The sequence below is a fragment of the Sphaerodactylus townsendi genome, linkage group LG11 (genome assembly GCF_021028975.2).
Source record: "Sphaerodactylus townsendi isolate TG3544 linkage group LG11, MPM_Stown_v2.3, whole genome shotgun sequence".
Classification (NCBI taxonomy): domain Eukaryota; kingdom Metazoa; phylum Chordata; class Lepidosauria; order Squamata; family Sphaerodactylidae; genus Sphaerodactylus; species Sphaerodactylus townsendi.
Genome location: NC_059435.1, coordinates 58,941,947 through 58,961,140, shown reverse-complemented (window position 1 = coordinate 58,961,140; position 19,194 = coordinate 58,941,947). Strand labels below are relative to the sequence as shown.

At 38.7% G+C, this 19,194-nt stretch overlaps 1 protein-coding gene across 8 annotated transcripts in view; it reads left to right on the top strand.

Moving 5' to 3' along the window:
• MPP7 (MAGUK p55 scaffold protein 7) overlaps positions 1-19,194 on the top strand; it is a 98,210-nt gene that overhangs the window by 52,701 nt on the left and 26,315 nt on the right. For 3 of the 8 annotated variants that reach the window (XM_048510575.1, XM_048510571.1, XM_048510572.1), the window contains exons 6-14: positions 2,393-2,521; positions 5,374-5,455; positions 6,952-7,037; positions 8,198-8,272; positions 8,410-8,606; positions 9,132-9,196; positions 14,761-14,781; positions 14,882-14,899; positions 15,963-16,001. In XM_048510575.1, coding sequence (XP_048366532.1) covers positions 2,393-2,521; positions 5,374-5,455; positions 6,952-7,037; positions 8,198-8,272; positions 8,410-8,606; positions 9,132-9,196; positions 14,761-14,781; positions 14,882-14,899; positions 15,963-16,001 — 712 coding nt within the window. Of the gene's footprint in view, positions 1-2,392; positions 2,522-5,373; positions 5,456-6,951; positions 7,038-8,197; positions 8,273-8,409; positions 8,607-9,131; positions 9,197-14,760; positions 14,782-14,881; positions 14,900-15,959; positions 16,002-19,194 lie in introns of all 8 variants that reach the window. The other 5 variants (XM_048510574.1, XM_048510573.1, XM_048510577.1 and 2 more) reach the window with 5 other exon arrangements.

Here is a 19,194-nt window from a genome sequence, read left to right as displayed (position 1 = left end):
TAAAACATGCTCATTCTGCACACTCATCAGAGGGAATGCCATGTTTTCAGCTTTTCAGTTCTGATACTTTTATGAGTATTTGGCTTAAAAATTAGTATTTTTTCAACTCAGATATATCTCTGGCAGGAACTCATTTGTCCTTTTTGGTGCCTCTACGTTTAAACTGATGTTTGATTTGTAGTTTAATAATTGTACAGATTCAATCTGCACGGGGTCTGGCTGGAGGTGGGAGGTGGGGTGTATTTATAACTGTATACAGTATAATGCTTCCTAACCTGCCAACATGGGGATGGAGAAAGTGTGTAATTCACCATCAACACTATATACTTGAGGCCACAAATGCACACTCTTTCAACAGCCCTAGTCCTGGGGAAAAGTTCTTAACTTTTCTAACTTGAAGAAATTGATTGACTCGAAATCATGGCAAGGCATACCGTAAACCTGCATACTGCATGCAAAAAGCAGCATAGTAGTAGTAATATTTTCTAGATTTAAAAAAAGATTTGTACAAGAAGCAAAATCATGGAATTTAAATAAACTTATATTGTGATTTTTTTCAAAAAAATTACCAACTTTTAACCTGGTAAAAGGAATCAAACTTGGACAAACAAAGGTAGAAGAGGTACTTATCTGGAGGGTTATTAACACTTTTACCAGATGACTCAAAGTGGCTGCATATTTGTATGGACTCAAAGAACAGCTAGATAGTCAAAGATGTCTCCTGAGGTTATAAGCCACGAGCAAGAGGAAGTAGGAGCCTGAAGAGGCAAAAGTCTCTAGCTTTCAAAGGTTGATGTTTCTTTGCAGGTAAATCCATCAGTTCAGACTGGTGGATATAAAATGTTTTAAAATGTACTTTCAGGACAGGAAATTGCCTTTTTTTGTTGCAGGAAGTTGCATGCTACAATAACTTTGTAAGGGATAAAAAAACTGATTCCATATCATGTTACTGAGTATAGCACTCATAGTTTGATGATAAACACATGGTATCATATGGATGTAAGCTACTGTAGTACAGCTGAATTACAGTAGTTAATGTTTGCTTTGGAAAAGATCTGTAACTGACCATATAATTTCTCATGATAGCAGATCTAAAACATTCCTTTAACAAAACTGAGAGCTACAACATTGTTGGGATGATGTGCTAGAAATTATCTCACCTTCTGAAGTTTGATTTATTTATTATTTACTTCATTTATTTCCTGTTGTTCTCCTCAATGGGGACCCTAAGCAGTTTACGTTGTCACAGTCAAAGTTCCAAATTAGATCTAGAGATAGGAATGTAAATGTTCAAAATATGTTTCCTTTGGTCTCAGTTGTTTCCTTACAACACTGAGAAATGAAGCCTGATAAATGCTTCAGTTTGAAAAAAATGTACCAGACGGCAGAGATTTTCTAAGTATGTTCATTTCCAGCTAGATCATGTCTAAGCATGTGGCTGAACGTCAATATTTATAGTTAGGTAGTATAGGAATTTGAATCATGCCATGCTTTAAAGTTCTAAATATGGACCACGTTTACATTACAGAATCATATATACAGAACTGTAACTAAAACAATTTTTCTAAAGCTGCCGATAATGAATATGATCTTGCTTTTACATTCTGGAAACTTCAGCTATTTTCCCAATAACCTGTGATGTAAGGCTAGTCTGTTCAGTTTACTTTTCACAAACAGAGAAAAACTTCTTTCAACCTGGGGAAGAGACTTTCTCCAGTTACCTGAGAAATGTATATATGTTTTATAATTTTGAAAGTGCATAACAAAAAGTGTCCATTTTAAGCAGAAGAAGAGTTTGGATTTATATCCCCCTTTTCTCTCCTGTAAGGAGACTCAAAGGGGCTGACAATCTCCTTTCCCTCCCCCCGCCCCCCAGCAAACATCCTGTGAGGTGGGTGGGGCTGAGAGAGCTCCAAAGAACTGTGACTAGCCTAAGTCACAGCTGGCGTGTGTTGGAGTGCACAAGCAAATTTGGTTCCCCAGATAAGCCTCTACAGTTCAAGTGGCAGAGTGGGGAATCAAACCCAGTTCTGCAGATTAGAATGCACCTTCTCTTAACCACTACATCACGCTGGCTTACAAGTTTGACTATACTGTTTGACTCATAGAGTTTAATAATACTCTCTTGTATTATTCTGATTTTTGCAAGAGACTGCATTCACATTCATTTTTTCAAATAGTAGCAGGTTACTACCAGCTGTCACTTCAACACAAACGTACTTAATTTGTGAACACAAGAATAGTCTACTGCTGTTATGCCAAACCCATACAGCAATATGCCATTCAGCAGTAGTATCCTCTTCTGTAAACTGTCAGTGTGAGTGGCTGGTTTATTTTTCCTTCATTTTATGCTTTGTAGTTGACAATTGTTTCTTAATCTAACTTTTTTCAGGCTTTGCTTTCTGTGCATGACACCGTTGCTCAAAAAAGCTATGATCCAGTATTGCCCCCCATGCCTGATGACATTGACGAAGAAGATTCTGTAAAAATAATCCGACTTGTCAAAAACAGAGAACCACTGGTAAGATACTGGCATGTTTGAGTTACAAGGTAATAGAAATATTTTTGTGGCACTCGTACATGAACTGGAGGCATAGCACAGTGCACAACTTTTAATCTTATACTACTTTTACTCTTCGATTTTGAAACCCATTGGGTAAGGTTGTTAGAGTGTTTGAGTTGTAATTCGTTGTGTGCTGAGATGTAATTCGATGTGTGCTTAGTCACCTGCAAATCAGTTGTGGTCTACAGGACTCCCTCTGCTGTTATGTTCCTTTGTAGCAGTTCCTCTGTGTTGATCAAGGCCTGTTGAAAGGTACCATCTTGCAGGCAAGCAATGACAGCTACTTCCTGTTCTGGAGCATCTTCCAAAGCAGTGCCTACTTTGTAGAATGGTGTTGCTGAACCTGCTAAGAAGCTCTCCACTTTGGGCTTTGGAGACTGCAGTCTGTATTGTTGAAATGCATCTTCATCTAAACCAGGGGTAGGGAACCTGCGGCTCTCCAGATGTTCAGGAACTACAATTCCCATCAGCCTCTGTCAGCATGGCCAATTGGCCATGCTGGTAGGGGCTGATGGGAATTGTAGTTCCTGAACATCTGGAGAGCCGCAGGTTCCCTACCCCTGATCTAAACTCATCTAGACTTCTTTGAACTGGTCTTTGTTGTTGGAAGGCAATGTATATAGTATTATTATTTATAATTAACATTGTAATCTGCCTTGAGTACCTTGTTGGGAGAAAGGAATGTTAAAAATGTTGATAATGATTGATGATAAATGGCAATCATTTAAAATGATCAGTGCAAGCTACAAGCTGTGTAAAATGAATTAAAAAATAAAACGAAGCGATGGTAAAAAATAAACTTCATTAATTTTTATATTACACTTTTTGCTTTGCGCAACTGAAATTGCAAACTTGTTTTTCATTATGTCGTAGTCAGAGTTAAGCAAATGCCTACTGATTTTTTGGTGGGAGAAGTAGTGGTAGGTAGTGTGGTAGGTGCTCTGAGCTGTTATTTCATGCTATGTTTCTTGAAAAAGTCTGACATTAATCATTTAAATTAACGAGGCACACAGAAGTAAGAATGGGTAGTTATTGCGTAGACAAAGATTTCTCTGGAATATGGAAGGTTTATGCTGTTTAGGTAGCCCTAAATATTTTGTCTTCACTACAGTCCCAAAGAAAGATGATTAGGTAATGGTCACCCAACAAACTTTATTCATGGCAGTGTTTGCATTTGAATCTGGGGTCCAACTATTCTAACCACTATATCTCAGCAAGTCAGTTAACAGCCTTTTGTGATATATTTTAAATGCTCAGATATTTTAGTCCCTGGCCTGTTCTTTTACACTGTCAAGTCATGTTGATACTATCTAAACTGGGTGACTGTGATTGACAGTAAGTCATGTGTTCACTTGCAATAAGATTGCTTAGGGCCCAGACTAGATATTATGGCAGCCACGAGTCCAACCCATGGTCAAAGGTGCCATTTTAGAAGTGATTTTATCCATTTAAAAATTGTCACAAGGGCCTGTGGTATGGCAGCAACTGGTGATCTGCCCCCCTCCCAACACACACACACTTTTTACAGTAGTGGAATAGTGTGTGGAGCTGTTTGGGCACTTTAAAAGGTGGGGGAGGGACAAGATCACCTGTTGCCTCCTCACTGTTGGTCTGCCCAGGATCAGCCCTTTCAGCAATTTAAAAATGGCTGGATTCTCTCCTGCCTGGATCTGGATAGCCCAGTCTAGTGTGATCTTGTGAGATCTTGGAAGCTAAGTCGGGTTGGCCCTGATTAGTGTTCGGATAGGAGACCACCAAGGAAGTCCAGGATTGCAGTGTGGAGACAGGCAGTGGCAAACCACCTTTGAATATCACTTGCCTTGAAAACTGTACCAAGTCACCATAGTCATCTGTGACTTGGTTGGGAAAAAACCTTCTCCTAAAATGGCATTGATGAGTATGGATTGGACCTGTGGCCGCCATAATTCATAGTTTAGCTCTTAGACTTGAACTACTAGAGTTATACCCTCATTCCTTTTTTCCCTCTTGCTTTTCTCTTTTCCTTCCGCTGGTAGTGTTTGTAGCTTTTCCTTCTCTTCTACCACCTAGTTGCATTTTCTGTTCCCATCTTCCACTTTTGTTCTTTACATTTTCCTGTTCTCCCCCTTCCAGTTCTACTTTCCTGCAATCCTATCTTTAACCCTTTTAGTCTGAAAGAAGAGATTATGATGTAGGCACACAGAAGTAACATGTAGGAAAGCTAATTTGTGTTGGGTAGGTGTGTAACTCAGATGGTACCAGAGAAAAATTGATAGGGGCAGAACTGAAAACTGGAGATGAATTAACAGGGCAAGTGAAGCTGTGGGGAAGAAATACACAAACTTGCTTGCAGGAGCTGGGGGAAATGGAGATTAAAGACATGTAGGGAGAATTGACCAACACTGGGAGCCAAATGATTGGGGCTGGTAAATGCACATGCTGGTTAAGGTTGTGGGTCCTGCTTGTAGTAACTCATTCTGTATCAGTGCCGACATATGTCTTGATTCTAGCTGCACTTGTCTTGTACCTGTTACATAATTGTAAAAGCAGTTATGGTAATGTAAGAGAGAGGCTACTTTTTGTAGCACTGAGCTCTTCCCCATATGTGTTTCAAAGAAAGTGGTGTGATGTAGAATGATTTTCAAGGTCACTTTTTTCCTTTGGCAAACACTCAAATATTCCTTGGCTTCTTAGAAATTATTTTAAGTGAGATGCTCTTCTTTTAAAGACAGATAATATAAGAGATGTGGAAAACATATTGTGTGTGTATATATCTTTTAAAAAAATCTGAGCAGTCAAAGATGAAATTATTATGTTTATTATTTCTAAAGGGGGCTACTATTAAACGAGATGAACATAATGGAGCCGTTGTTGTGGCTCGGATAATGCATGGAGGAGCTGCAGATAGAAGTGGTAAGAGCTTTTTAAGTGTATAATTCTGCCAATGTAGTGACCAGCTGGAGCTCCAAATTAATCTTAAATTGAGCAAAAGCAAATATTTCTTCTTGCTGGACTAGCTCAGGCAAAGCCATAGTTGAAATCTAGATTGTATACAACTATCATAACAGACCTCTAATATGATCTTTATGGTCCGATAAGTATAGGTGTGTATTCTCTCTTATGGAAGTGACAAGTTGGGGCCCAAGTAGGTGGTCACTCCCCTCTCCCAAAGTGTAAGACGGATCCCTGGGAATAATTTAATGGGTTCTTGCTCATCTGGTCATTAACCTCAACAATTGAAATGTGTGCCACAATTTCCCTATAGCACCAATTGATGTCATGTTTGAGTAGGTGACTAAGGAAGGCTTCTTGTTTAGCCACTAGTGATACAGTGCAACAAAGGCAATTTTTACCTTTCCTTTTCTGTGCTTCTGGCCTGGAGATTTTGCAGGACGTAGGTCAGGAAGTCCTTATCTTTTGCCTTCCTACCTCCTTGTTGGGTACTTGAGCAAGTCAATTTCTCCATTCCCTCTTGATCTGAGTATCCTGCTGCCTTGCAGGTTCAACAGGGCAATGAGCATACTCAAACTCAAGTCATATTTTTCTTTGTACCTTGGGAGTTCCTCCCCTGCCACACTCTGTCTTGCAATTAACCATGGCATTCCCTATATGTGAGGAAAATATGGGGGAGTACAACAACATGTTGCAGCGTATTTCCAAATCCTAACAGGAGCTCTTCAGTCAACCCAGAACAGGACAATTGTAGAACACTATATAATGTTCTTGTTTATAGGTGGGGGTGTGTTTATGAGGGGTGAAAGGAAAAATGAATACTTTCTCCCATCCTTTCAGGACAGATTGTTTAAGGTTGAGACTGGCTGCCCTGACACTTCTTCACATATGTGTGCATAAACCTTTGTCCCTTTTTGGTAGACCCATTGTGTTACTTTTGTGATCAGTATGGAAGCAAGGGATTTCTTTGTTGGCTGATAAGATTTCAGAATCCAAACTAAAAAAAAATAAGAAGAAGAAGAAGAAGAAGGGGGAAAAGGTTCTTTCCCATATGGCAGTCTTTCAGTTTGCACTTTATCACTGAACCCTGAAGGCCGGAAGTTTTCTGTTTTGTTTTTTTTTTAAAAAAAGGTACTTTCTCTCTCAAATTGTCCACACTGCCATTTCAAACTCATTCAGGCTACAGGGCCAGTGGTACTAAATGCAGTGAGGAAAAAAAGAAGGAAAATAAATTCTAGTATTTATCACAGTTAGACAAGTTGAAGAATCTATACAGAAAAGTGGAAACTTCCCTTTCTTCAGATGTGCCTTTGCTATCTTACAGTTGTGAAGTATTAAGTGAAATACAGAGATCTGGTGCCTTAGGGCAAATTGGAAAAAAATGTGATTTGAAGAGATTTGGTGATGGACTATATTATTAAACATGAAAATGATTTGTGTTAAATAATGTTCTGTAGGTCTCATTCATGTTGGTGATGTACTTAAAGAAGTCAATGGAATTCCTGTGGGTGATAAAAAACCAGAGGAAATTATACAAATCCTGGTATGTTGTCGAGTCATAATTTTAACAGAAAAGTGATTTTTATTTTTTTATATTCATAGCTCTTGGAGAATCCATATTCATGTTTCTAATTAGGTATTTATCTACTTCATGTATTGCATTCATATTGCTTATTTGGGAACAGAGGTACTACAGAAAGTTTTTAAAAGCCTCAGTGAAGGTGAAATGCACTTTCCTGATGATTAAACAGCAGGAAGCCCGTGGCATCTATAGTGTATTTTGAATTGCAGAAATTCCATTGTGTGGAAATGTTAAGACACTTTCTTGCAGCCTAGACAGATAAATAAGTGCTTAACATCGACAGTTTGCAGGTTTGTTTCTTTGTGTGAGCTTAAGTAGTTCTTTGGTTTCCAGCCAGGCAGTTGAATAAAAGCCTAACTCCTGCTGTTATGTGTTTACAAAATGAACCTGGTTTTAGCATGGTCATTTGAAAGAAATAAAACCAGTGGCTTCTATATCCTCTTTTGTTAAATGTGCCATGCAATTTCTTTAAAAACTTGGTAGAATTGTGCTATGAACCTGTTGGATTTCTGGATCATGTCAGAAGCATCCAGACCTTACTAGAAGTATATGATCCATTAGCAGTTCACCAATTCTAGGCTAATTCCGCATGGACCAAAAACAGCAGTGTGAAAGTGGTGTGAAAATGGTGTAAAAGGGTTTAAAACGGTGTAAAAGGGTTTATACTGTTTTCACACCACTGTTTTTGGCCCATGCGGAATCAGCCCTAGTTTGCTGTTGGTGCTAGAAGAGTAGAATGTGCGTAAAGGCCTATGTTTTTATGCCCAAAATATGAGCTTTCTCCCATCAAGTACATTCCTGACTATGCAAGCTTTATTGGCTATGCAGCAACCTGTCTCCCCTCTTGAGAGCCAGCATGGTGTAGTGGTTAGGACTGGTGGACCCCACACCTCCAGAGCCTGCTGGGTGACCAGGGCCCAATCACAGTTCTCTCAGAACTCTCTCAGCCCCACCAACCCCACAAGGTGTTGGTTGTGGGGAGAGGAAGGGAAGGCAATTGTAAGCTGCTTTGGGCCTCTTTGCAGTAGAGGAAAGCAGGGTATGAAAACCAACTCTTCTTTTTCTTTTTTTGCTTGCTCCTTAAATCAGTTTTAAGTGTTTTTTTCCTATATATTTTTCAGTCCCAGTCTCAAGGAGCCATTACATTTAAAATTATACCTAGTATCAAAGAAGAAAACCCAGCTAAAGAAGGCAAGGTAAGAACCCCTTTGTTCTAAGGAAGGCGCTTATCTTCCCATGTGTAAACATTTTATAATTGTCTTTCACCATGTATTTGGCAAGCATGGAGTGGTGCTGGGGGTTATATATTAATTGTAAAACACTGTCCTTCCAGATTTTTATGAAAGCTCTGTTTGACTACGAACCCAGCGAGGATAAAGCAATCCCCTGTAAAGAAGCTGGACTTCCTTTCAGAAAAGGTGATATTCTTCAGATCATGTGCCAGGATGATGCAACCTGGTGGCAAGCCAAACTTGAAGGTGATGCCAATCCCAGAGCCGGCCTAATTCCTTCAAAACATTTCCAGGAAAGGTGAGCAGTTACAGAGCAGAGTTCAAGTGTTTTCCCCCCCGATACTGAAAATGCGATCAGTATATTTTGAGTATAATTGGTATGCTTGCACTTGCGGCTTACAAGGTCAATAAACTTTCAAACTTTGCCTTGTGGTAAAATGTCTGTGCTTTGGTAAGTCATTGCCCAAATAGTTTGGATTTCCTTACTTGTCTAGTTAGATTAATAATGACAAAACCTGACAGAAGAGTGGTTTGGTGGAAAAAACAGATGGGAAATAATACATCATCATCTGTATCTACATTGATGTCCTGTACTATGCTATGCAGGAAAAAGAGCTGCAGTTGTTTCAGGAGAACAGACAAGCGTATTTCTTTGGATTCCAATATTTAATTGTGTTGAACTTGAATAGATTGTATTGTTCAAGAATTTTTTTAAAAAAAAATCAGGCTGCTTTGGAAAAGACTAATACTGAATTTTTATTAATCCCAGAATAGCAGTGAAATTTTTGTTCTTCTTTCTGTCTTCCTCTGAACTCATTATTAGGAGACTTGCATTGAGAAGAACTAATGTACAAGTTCAGCCACTCAAAATTTTCAATAGAAAATCATGTAAGTATGTCACCTTGTGAAAGGAAATGCTCACTTTGTCTCACTTAAAATCATACTAATTTGAGGCATTTTAAATTTTTGCTTTCATCCTTGTCAAAACACTCAAGGTAGTAGTCCTTTAGGACCAGTACTGTGACTTCATTAAAGGCAAGTAGTAGTTTTGTTCAAAAAGAGCCTTGTTCAGAAGACCTTCATAAGAGAAGCAAACGTTACAGCAGATAAAATAAATATCTGTCTAACTATTGAAAGTGTTTCTGGTTGTTATATTCAAAACAGTTCTTTCATTTTTCGTCAGTTCAAGTGATAGCATTTTTTTAAAAGTTACTTCAAACTGCAAATGACTGCATTATTAACCTCCCCCCCCCCCAATATGTTCAGTTATTTAAATGCACTGAAATACTGGTTCTTTTTCCTCTATCCAATGAATTGTAGTTATTGCAGTATTGAAAAAATGGTGACCATTTTTTGCTAAAATTCATTTGTGACATTTTCTTCCTTTCCAACATATATTTATAATTAGTAATTTTATCTACCATTATTTGCCATATTCTTTGTAACCATATCTTTCTCCCTGGTATAGTTTATTTTCTCCATTTGTGTATGATCATTATTGTGTAGTTATTAAATTTATGGTGACATTTCTGTATTCCCATTGTATTCTTTCTGAAAAATAACCTAATACATAAATCACTGGAAAACACTCACATATCTGGTTTGCTATTTCTGCAGTGTCGCTGTGCACTGTACTCCAGAATTTCCCCACCATAACACATCCATGCCACATATGAAATAATGCCCCTTTCTCTGTGCCCCTTATCCAGTCTGTTCTCCTGAGAACTTTGCTATCTATGTTATCAGAAAAATATTTTATATCATTTTCCCTATTTCCAATAGTGAATTAATATTTGTCAATTTATTTTATTAACCCTTCCCAAGTCTTTAATGTGAGACTCAGATCTTTTTTCTGCATTCTTTTATATTCCACTGCAAGATGTCTTGATGATTGAATAATTAAGTATAATGTTGGCATTAAACCCTTTTGTTTCACTGGCTGAATTAATAACCTTTCAAAGTTGTTGGAGAATAACTTGAATTCTATGTGTAATGCAAAGGCACTAAAGCATAGTTCATCTCCATGTTTATTGGAGATGTACTTTCTTTGTTCTTTCTTTGAACTTTCAAGTGATAGTTTCTTAAAGCCACAATAATCTGTGACATTATTATTCACATATTATTATTCAATGTACAAGAAATTATGCAAGAAATTATGCTTAAAACATGATAAATTGGTTTTCATTCCTAGAACTGGTATGGGTCATATTAATTTATTTTAATTTTATATTTCATTAAAATGAATGTAAATGATTTCTCAGAATCTATATTTACATAGTCAGTAGCTGTATTAAAATAAGTACAAAGATATGTTGTGTTGTCGAAGGCTTTCACGGCCGGAATCACTGGGGTGTTGTGTGGTTTCTGGGCTGTATGGCCGTGTTCTAGTAGCATTTTCTCCTAAGAAACCACACAACACCCCACAGAAATACGTCCTTTCTTTCAGTCTTATGTCCTTTACTGAGTTAATATTTCCTGAACTACCACATAGTTAAGTGTGTGCCTCCTTGGGAAGTCTGATTATTACTTTTTCAGATTCCTATTTTATCTCACCATCACCACTATCATTCTTTTGAGTGTTTCAAGCGAATCAAGGAATATCATGCCTGCATATTAGCTTAGTTGGTTTTTCTCCTTATACTAGATGGGAATGATGCTCCAAACAAGTAGATTAGTTTAAAATATTAAAATGATTAATTGACCTCAAAAATGTGAGCCATTTATATTAAAACACCCTCGGAATCAACGTGGCATAGTGTTCTGCTATGTGCTTGACTTAACTGATGTTATATCAAAGCGAATTATTTGAAAGGAAGAATTCCCCTGTCTGTTGCATAACCATGCATTGAAAATTACTGTGATGGTCATACATTCTGCTATAGGGTTGGCTGCCTGTAATTACACTGTAAAGTATAGTGATGTTATCTTAAATAAAACTAGCGGGCCCGGCCACACGTTGCTGTGGCAATTGTCCTTCTCATCACAGTCCGCAATCCACGCAGATGTCCATACTGGTCCAATGATCTTACTTGAATGTGTTCTTCATGAGACTATCTTTGAAAACAGCTAGAAAGTTTCTGTTAGGGCAAAATGCAGTAATCAGGGCTCCCAAAATACAGCACAGTATCTATACATTTCTTCCTCCTTACTGTGGAAAGAGTCAGAAGGGCCTTCTAAAGCAAAACATGGGCCAGGAAACACTTTCTCTCTTCCTGTCCTCTATCACATGATTTAATGCCTGAACCAACCACTCTTTCTGATGGGTGCAAACCGTCTTCTAAAATTACCGCCATTGCTTCTGTTTCATCTTGTCAAAAAAGCATTTCAGCATTAATTAGGATTAATTGTAAAGATCATATGCCTTTGTGATGCTTAGACTTTATGGAAGATGGGGGGTGGTTATGAGACTATAAGTGCTATCTTCGTCACTTCAGTGTTAACAAAATATACATATGTGAGACAGCATAAGTGGTAACAAGTTTAGTAAGTTTATATCTTAAGAAAAAATGACTTACATATTTTAAAAATTGCACATTCCGTTTTTTAAATTTCCACTACAAGAGAGAAGAAATATTTGGGGACAGTGTAATATAATTTATGTAAGTTCATATATGTTGCCATCGAGAACATGGTTGTTCAAAGTTGTAATCCATTTAATGAAATACTGAGAATGTAGTTTATAAGACGTTTTAGTATGAAAGGTTTTTGAGAATTGTACATAATATCAATTATATCTGTAGCTCGTACGCTGAAGATAAAATATGTAAGAGTTTTACAAATTGTTGCAGAACTCCTTTCAGGATCTGCAAGCTGTTCACTTTTCTAGTGTAATAAAAGCAAGACACTAGAACATTCTTTATAAAGGTTTTTTTTGTCTCTGAGTCAGATAAAATCTTGCCATTATTTCAGAACTGATGTCTTATTTTGGCATTGAGAGTGATTTGGTCTACTTCTCAATTACCATTCTTTACAGATATGACAAACTTTGATTTCTTTCTTAACAACTTTTTGTAGAGTCTAGGTAGCATGTCTTGGCACATTTGTTGCTGTGGATAGGGCTGGAGAGAGGAGGAACTGTGCCCAGGGCACGCGTGCATCTTGCTCCCCTGCTATGCCACTCCCTGGAACACCTCCATCCCCCTGCACCCTTGGTGCTACGCCACTGGTTGTGGACATAGCATTCTTCTGGAGTTCAATCTCTTAATATAGCAGATTTATGTTTCATTACAATTGTATTATTAACATTCAATATGTGGTCAGGGGCATAACAAAGATGGGGCAAGGGAGGGTACCAATTACCAGGGGTGCCCTGGCCACTCCACCGCTGCTGCTGCAAAAAGGCTTTGGTGGTTTTAAAGTTAAACTTAACTTTCTCTTCAGTGTGCCATTGTGTGGCCAGGAGGAGACCAGGGGAGGGGACAGACCAGGGATGTCGCCCATGTCCTCACCATCTCCCCCAAAAAGCCTCTGGTTGATTTAAAATTAAGATTAGTTTAAGATTAGGCAAATGGTTGTACATGTTTTTAATATAATTCTTGTGAGTACAGTATAATAAAAATATTTTGTGTATATTTAAGGTTTTAATATTTCCTCAGCTTTTTTCAACCATTTGATTCCTGGTTTATTTTATAGGTTAGGCTTGTGTTTTCTTTGTGAGTTTTGAAATATGGAGAATTGTCATCTACATATACTAACCCTGAATTATTTTCATGTTGGACAGGTGTGAGATGGATTTTTAAAAATCTCTCTGCCATCTCTTCTTAGATCCATCACAAATCTTTTGAACAAATCCAAAATTCTGTTCAAATAACTCGGTTATTTTTTTTTTACAGTGCAATCCAGAACAGAATCCAAATGGGCTTAGACTGAAGTAGCTCTGTTGTGGATTGCACTATTAGTCAACTTCATTCCATATACTTTACAATGACCTTTCTTTTGTTTTCTGCATGTTGCATCTTTCTTGGTTTATTTCAAGATAGCCTGCAGTTCAGATTTGTGGTACCGGTATATTTGTCATGAATTTATTTAGAAAGCATAGACCATGTTTCAAACTCAGAATTTAGACACAGGCCCACTTCAAGAGGTAGGCACACCTTTCGAATGGCTGATGGTAGTACACATCAGAAGCTTTGCATGACAACACTTACTCGCAAGATCTGGGCAAATTTTAATTTAAGTTTTAATTTAATTCTTCAATTTATAAACCACTCTCAATGGATATCCGTTCTCCTATTGTGAGGTGGTAGTATGGCAAAGGTCCACTTGCAGATCTGTTATGAGAGTATATCTAGTAGCTTAGATTAAGAACTTTTCCTGTTCCTCTGAAATAAGCTTTTTCTACTTCAGCTGATCCTGAAATGTTCTCCAGTTGAAGCTTGGCCTCTTTGTCTTCTTTTTTTCTAACCCTACACTTAAATTATTTCCAAATAAGAGAAGAACGCCTGCTCACTGTGTGTCCGTGAGTGTGTGAGACAGAGAAGTGTAATATTTAAGGTATGTGCATATATTCTGTATGCCAGCTCTGCGTCAGAAATGAGCAGTTGATACTTAGTATGTGGTCCAAGGGGATATGTCATCTCATATAAAGCTAGCAGCATTTATGGGTAGGTTGCAAAACAAGCAGGCAGAGAACAGTTCAATGAAAGTCCACATAACTTCCAAGCAGGTGGGGAACAAAGGAAACGGCTAGACACAACCTTTGATGAACCAACCTGTAGAAGTCACATTAATCTTAGTGTAAAAAATAGATTTGAATATACTACATCACCTCCCTCTGAATTCTAAATAGAGTTTGAATATTCGGAGTTATTTTTTCTGTGGATAAACTAAATTATATCAACGTCGGTACAGACAAAAGGCTGTTCCCTAACCTTTGTGTAGGATTCCATGGGATTACATACCCCTTTCCTCCTCTTTTCTTGGCTTGTTTTGTCTTGACAGTGCTAGCCATGGTTGATGCTAACTAAAGTGAGCTTGTAACCCGGTTTTGAAATTGGTTACGGTTCTAGATTACAAATGTACTGTGGCTTGCCTAAAATATGATTAAGGTCAGCACAAACATAATGATACAGGATAGAAGAAGGATTTATAACTAAGGATAAAGGAGCTACACAGGTCACATAGATCTTTGGCTCATCTTTTTTAATTTAATTAAAGAGTGGCAAGCATTGCATCCACATTGACCTTTGGAGATGCAAAGTCTTCTTTTTTTTAATGGAGTAAGTTCTGTTAGTCTCCCCAAATGAAGGAGAATATTAATTTGGCAAGAGCTTGTTTTCAACAAGAGTCCCTCTTGCACATACATGCCATTGTAGTTTGTACTACTGCAAAGGTTAATATTTATGTTCTTCATGTTTCTTTGGAACTATATGCTTTTCCCAGTTTCATTAAGCTTTGAAAATGATGTTTGAAAATGTAAATCATGTCGTCTTATTTTTTTTGGCTGTTCTAAGCTGAGGAAACAGTTGAGTGTGGTAGGTGTTTCTTTCTAAAATTTTAACTTTAAATTCTTCCACTGTGTCTTCAGTCCATGTAATCACTCTTCCTCCTATTTCTCCCTTTTGTGCTTCTCAGAGGAAATTGAAGGTACAGGTACAAGTTTCCCTGCATAGACCAGTGACTTTATTCACCGAACATCCAGCTGCAACTGGATTTTAGGGAAGGTTTGTCAAATAGATGAGCTAGAACCACAGGTGTCAAACTCGCGGCCCTCCAGATGTTTGTGAACTACAATTCCCATCAGCCCTTGCCAGTATAGCCAATTCTCATATTGGGAGAGACTGATGGGAATTGTAGTTCATGAACATCTGAAGGGCCGCGAGTTTGACACACCATCTCTGCTGTAAAAGCAGTTACAGCAATACTCAGATACTGCAGTACATTAAGTAGTAATCTTCAGTGATTTCATGACTGCTATTTAGTTCTGATCCCAAGAATAACGTCCTTGGGGAGAAGTCCTTGGGCAGCTACTGTGGCCACAGAGAAATAGTTCGCACTTAGTGAAGGCATGGGATTCCATGAACATTCTCCCATTATCAGGAGTGAGCTGCAGCACTAACATCACTTTCTTGGGAGTAAGCCTATTGAATAAAGTAGACCAACTGAAGATTTTCATTCCCCAACTCAGTAACCTATGCTGCTGCTTTGTGGTTTTTAATAATCTTGAAAGCTATACCTTGTTTTATGGAAGGACCTCTGGCACATGAAAAATAGAAGAACTGTTACCATTTTGTATTAAACAAACAGATTGTGGTCATAAAAAACCTTTCTGTCTGATCCATTGAGCCAATGCAAAAACTCTTTAATATTCTTTGTAAATATGGTTCTCTGCCTATCGGTTTCAGCTGTCATATTTTCCTTGCAATATAAAGTGAACATTTTCTTAAAAATATTTTTATTTGCTGTCATGCAGAAGGCAATAAAAAGGTGAAAAGTTAAGCATGCATGCTGCTGTATTACAGAATTTCTTGCTGAACTATAGAACAATTCATTGATTTATTTTTAAGCAGTGGCACATTGAAAGCTTTTTCTATGCTATGCTTTGTACGATTGTCATTTTAAGTAAATCTTCTTTTTGCATTTATGGCTGGGCTTCTAACTCTTCTGCTTTATTTCTTGGCTTTTGTTCTGTATGCTTTTACACTTCATCCAGAAGAAGCTGAATGTGCTGGTCACAACAGTGGAGTCCTTTTAGGTGAGCAATTGCTTACAAAATACTTTCTTTCTCAGCTTTTTCCTGGATGGGCTGCAGAGTTTGCAGGTAACGAATGGGCATGTTTGCATGTTATGACAGTTAATCTTTTTAAAAAATGGCTCACTGGATTTGACACAAAGGATTTGCTTACTATCTGTGCAAATATCAGGCTAACATTAAAATAGAGAAACTGTCAAAACGCTGTCGTGATTTGGATTATTCTTTTTAAAACAACTAGTAACCCACTGGTTACTAATCAGAAATATTAGGCTGAGTATATTCAGCCTAAACTAGTGTTTGATGGCTTCTAAGATATTTGTCTTCAGTGGTTGAGTTAGAACCGTAAGAGCGTCATTATCAGAAACTCTACTACCATTTTGTTTTGTTTGGTCAGGACTTTTTTAAAAAAAGAGAAACTTCAGGGAGGCAGAATTGAGTGGAGAGAGAGTATGATTAAATACAAGCAAAAGTGGTTACAATTTAAGTAGAAGAAAGAATCAAGAGAGGGAGCAAGCTTGTTTTCTGCTTCCTCAGAGGCTAGGACACGGAGTAATGGATTCAAGGTGCAGGAAAAGAGATTCCATCTAAACATTAGGAAGAACTTTCTGACTGTCAGGGCTGTTTGACAGTGGAATTCACTGCCTTGGAGAGTAGTGGAATCTCCTTTGGAGGTTTTTAAGCAGAGGCTGGATGAACATATGTCGAGAGTGCTTTGATTGTGTGTTCCTGCATGGCAGGGGGTTGGACTTGATGGCCCTTGGGGTCTCTTCCAACTCTATGATTTCATGGTTCTACTATGTAACTGCTCTTTTCTTTGAATATGATAGATTATAAACCTAAATAATTCTTCAAAACAGAATGAATGATAGTAAATTGGTATATCAAAATGTTATTGGAATAAGGAGCTATGAGACTATCAAACACTTGCACAGAGTCACAAATGATTAGTGAAAGGCATTTAGTTCATTTTGTAGAAAGATTGGAGTGTTCCAGTAATTAGTGAAGAGGGTTAATGCAAAGGGAAGACGGAAATTCTATATTCCTCTCTTTATTCTCTCATTCTTCTTGTCACATGTCATTCTGCAAACCTCTGTGGAGATGGACCTTTAGTTTACCACCAGAAGATTTGTCATCAGCCTGGTCGCTCCCTTGTTCAATCATACTGAGATAAAAACTACTCTGCTGTGGACTAATGGCAGAATAATCCAGAAAAATGCCAACACAGTTGGGATTCCCAACTGCCATGGCAGTTCCCTTTATCATAGTTTACAGTGAAAATCAAGAGGCCACACTTAGGCTATAAGACCACAGTCTACACCACCTTATCTTAAGAGTGCTGGTTAAGAGAGGTGCGCATGCAGGGCTTGTAATGATCTGTGAGACAATAATTTGGAGCCTTCGGATCTGCTTTGCTAACTGTGGTGCTGGGGGAAGATGTGAGTGTTAGCAAAAAGAATCCATGGCCGTTTCCGCACGGCCCAAAAACGACAGCCTGGGGGCGGTAAAAACGCCGCCCCCCGGCCGCCGTTCGCACAGGCGCCGCTGCTGCAACGCAGCAGCGGCGACCTAACTGCGCTTCCTTCCCCCCAGGGCGGCATCAGGCCGCCCTAAACATCAACCCTTTAAAGGGTTGTTGTTGGGGGGGGGAAGACGCTGTCTCCCTTCTCCGCCCCACTCACGATGTCTCCGTCGTCGCCTGCTGGCCGTGGAAGCCCCGCCCCGCCCACACTGTCCTCCAACCTCCAGGGGTCGGAGGGCAGCATGGGCGGGGCTTCCACGGCCAGCAGGCGGCAACGGTATTTCGATAGTGGGAAAGCGGCTCGTCGCGGAACCGCCTCTCCTGAGGGCCTCTGCTTGGCCTGCTGCGCACCGCTTGCGTCGCGAACTGGCGTCTTGGGCGACTATGCGCCCGGCAGAACTCTTGGCGGCGGGGCGCATGGCGGCCGTGCGGAAACGGCCCATGAGATCCAACCCAGTGATCAGCTGGTATCCTCAGATAATTTGTTCATAGCCCTTGCAGAGAAGTTTTCTAAGTAGTGCATTTATAGTACTTATATAGTGCTATATAGTATTCATAGTGGCATAAAGTTGTTGTTTTTCCATGGTTTTTTCCTTTGATGGATTTTTTTCCAGTTTCCTTATATCTGTAATGGTCCTAGTCATTTTCATGTATTCACATAACCAGAATTTTATCTTTGACGATATGAAATTTAATGTTTTGCCTAATGTTTTCCAAAACAATCTAGGGGACAGTTTTTTTATTGATGAAAGAGAAACCCATCAGAATAGACACATTAATATTTTGAGCTTTTGCATAGCATCCATCTGTAGCAAGTTAATTTCTGAACTGCATTAGCCACAATGGAGACAAATTAATGAGACACTATAAACTTGGCATCCAATTGGCATTTCAAGATTTTTTTATTATTGAGGTTTCCAAATATCTGAAGGGCCCTTATACTGTTAGTTTTATTCTGTTTTTAACTTTAGTTATTTCATAGTAGCTAGAGTGTTCAACTGGAACTAGGGAGGCCTTGGGTTCTAATGTTCAGTTCCTTTGAAACTAGTTGAGTCATAACACACTCAGCTTAATGTACCTGGTGGTGGTGGAAAATGCTGTTAAGCCACAGTCAATTTATGGCGACCCCATAGGACTTTCAAGGCAGGAGACATTCAGAGGTGTTTTGCCATTGCCTGCCTCAGTCTAGTGATCCTGGAATTCTTTGGTGGTCTTGCATCCAAATACTAACTACCGGTATGACTGAGCCTGCATAACTTCTGGAAACTTTGGCTCTCAAAAGCTTATATGCTTAAAATCTTGTTGGTCTCTGGACTTGAACCTTGGAAACAGGTTACTGTATAAATGTAAGGAATAATGTTCTAAATTTTAAGTTACTTGCACCAAAGTGGACATGGAGTAGAATCCTGGGAACAGCATTCTACTAAAGTCCTGTGCAGACATAACACTGTCCAGAAATCATGTGCAGAGTTACTCCTGTGGAAATAAGTGAGTTTAGAGGGGAGTAACTTTGTGTAGGACTGTACTGGAAATCAAACACAAGCCCTAGTCATTCTTTTTTCCTTCTCTCATCATTCCAAATCTCCCTTCTTTCCCATTATGTTTTAGTGTCATATTTAGACTGATGGTAGCCCTTTTTTATTCTAATCAGGGTTCCCCTTTCATGTCTATGTC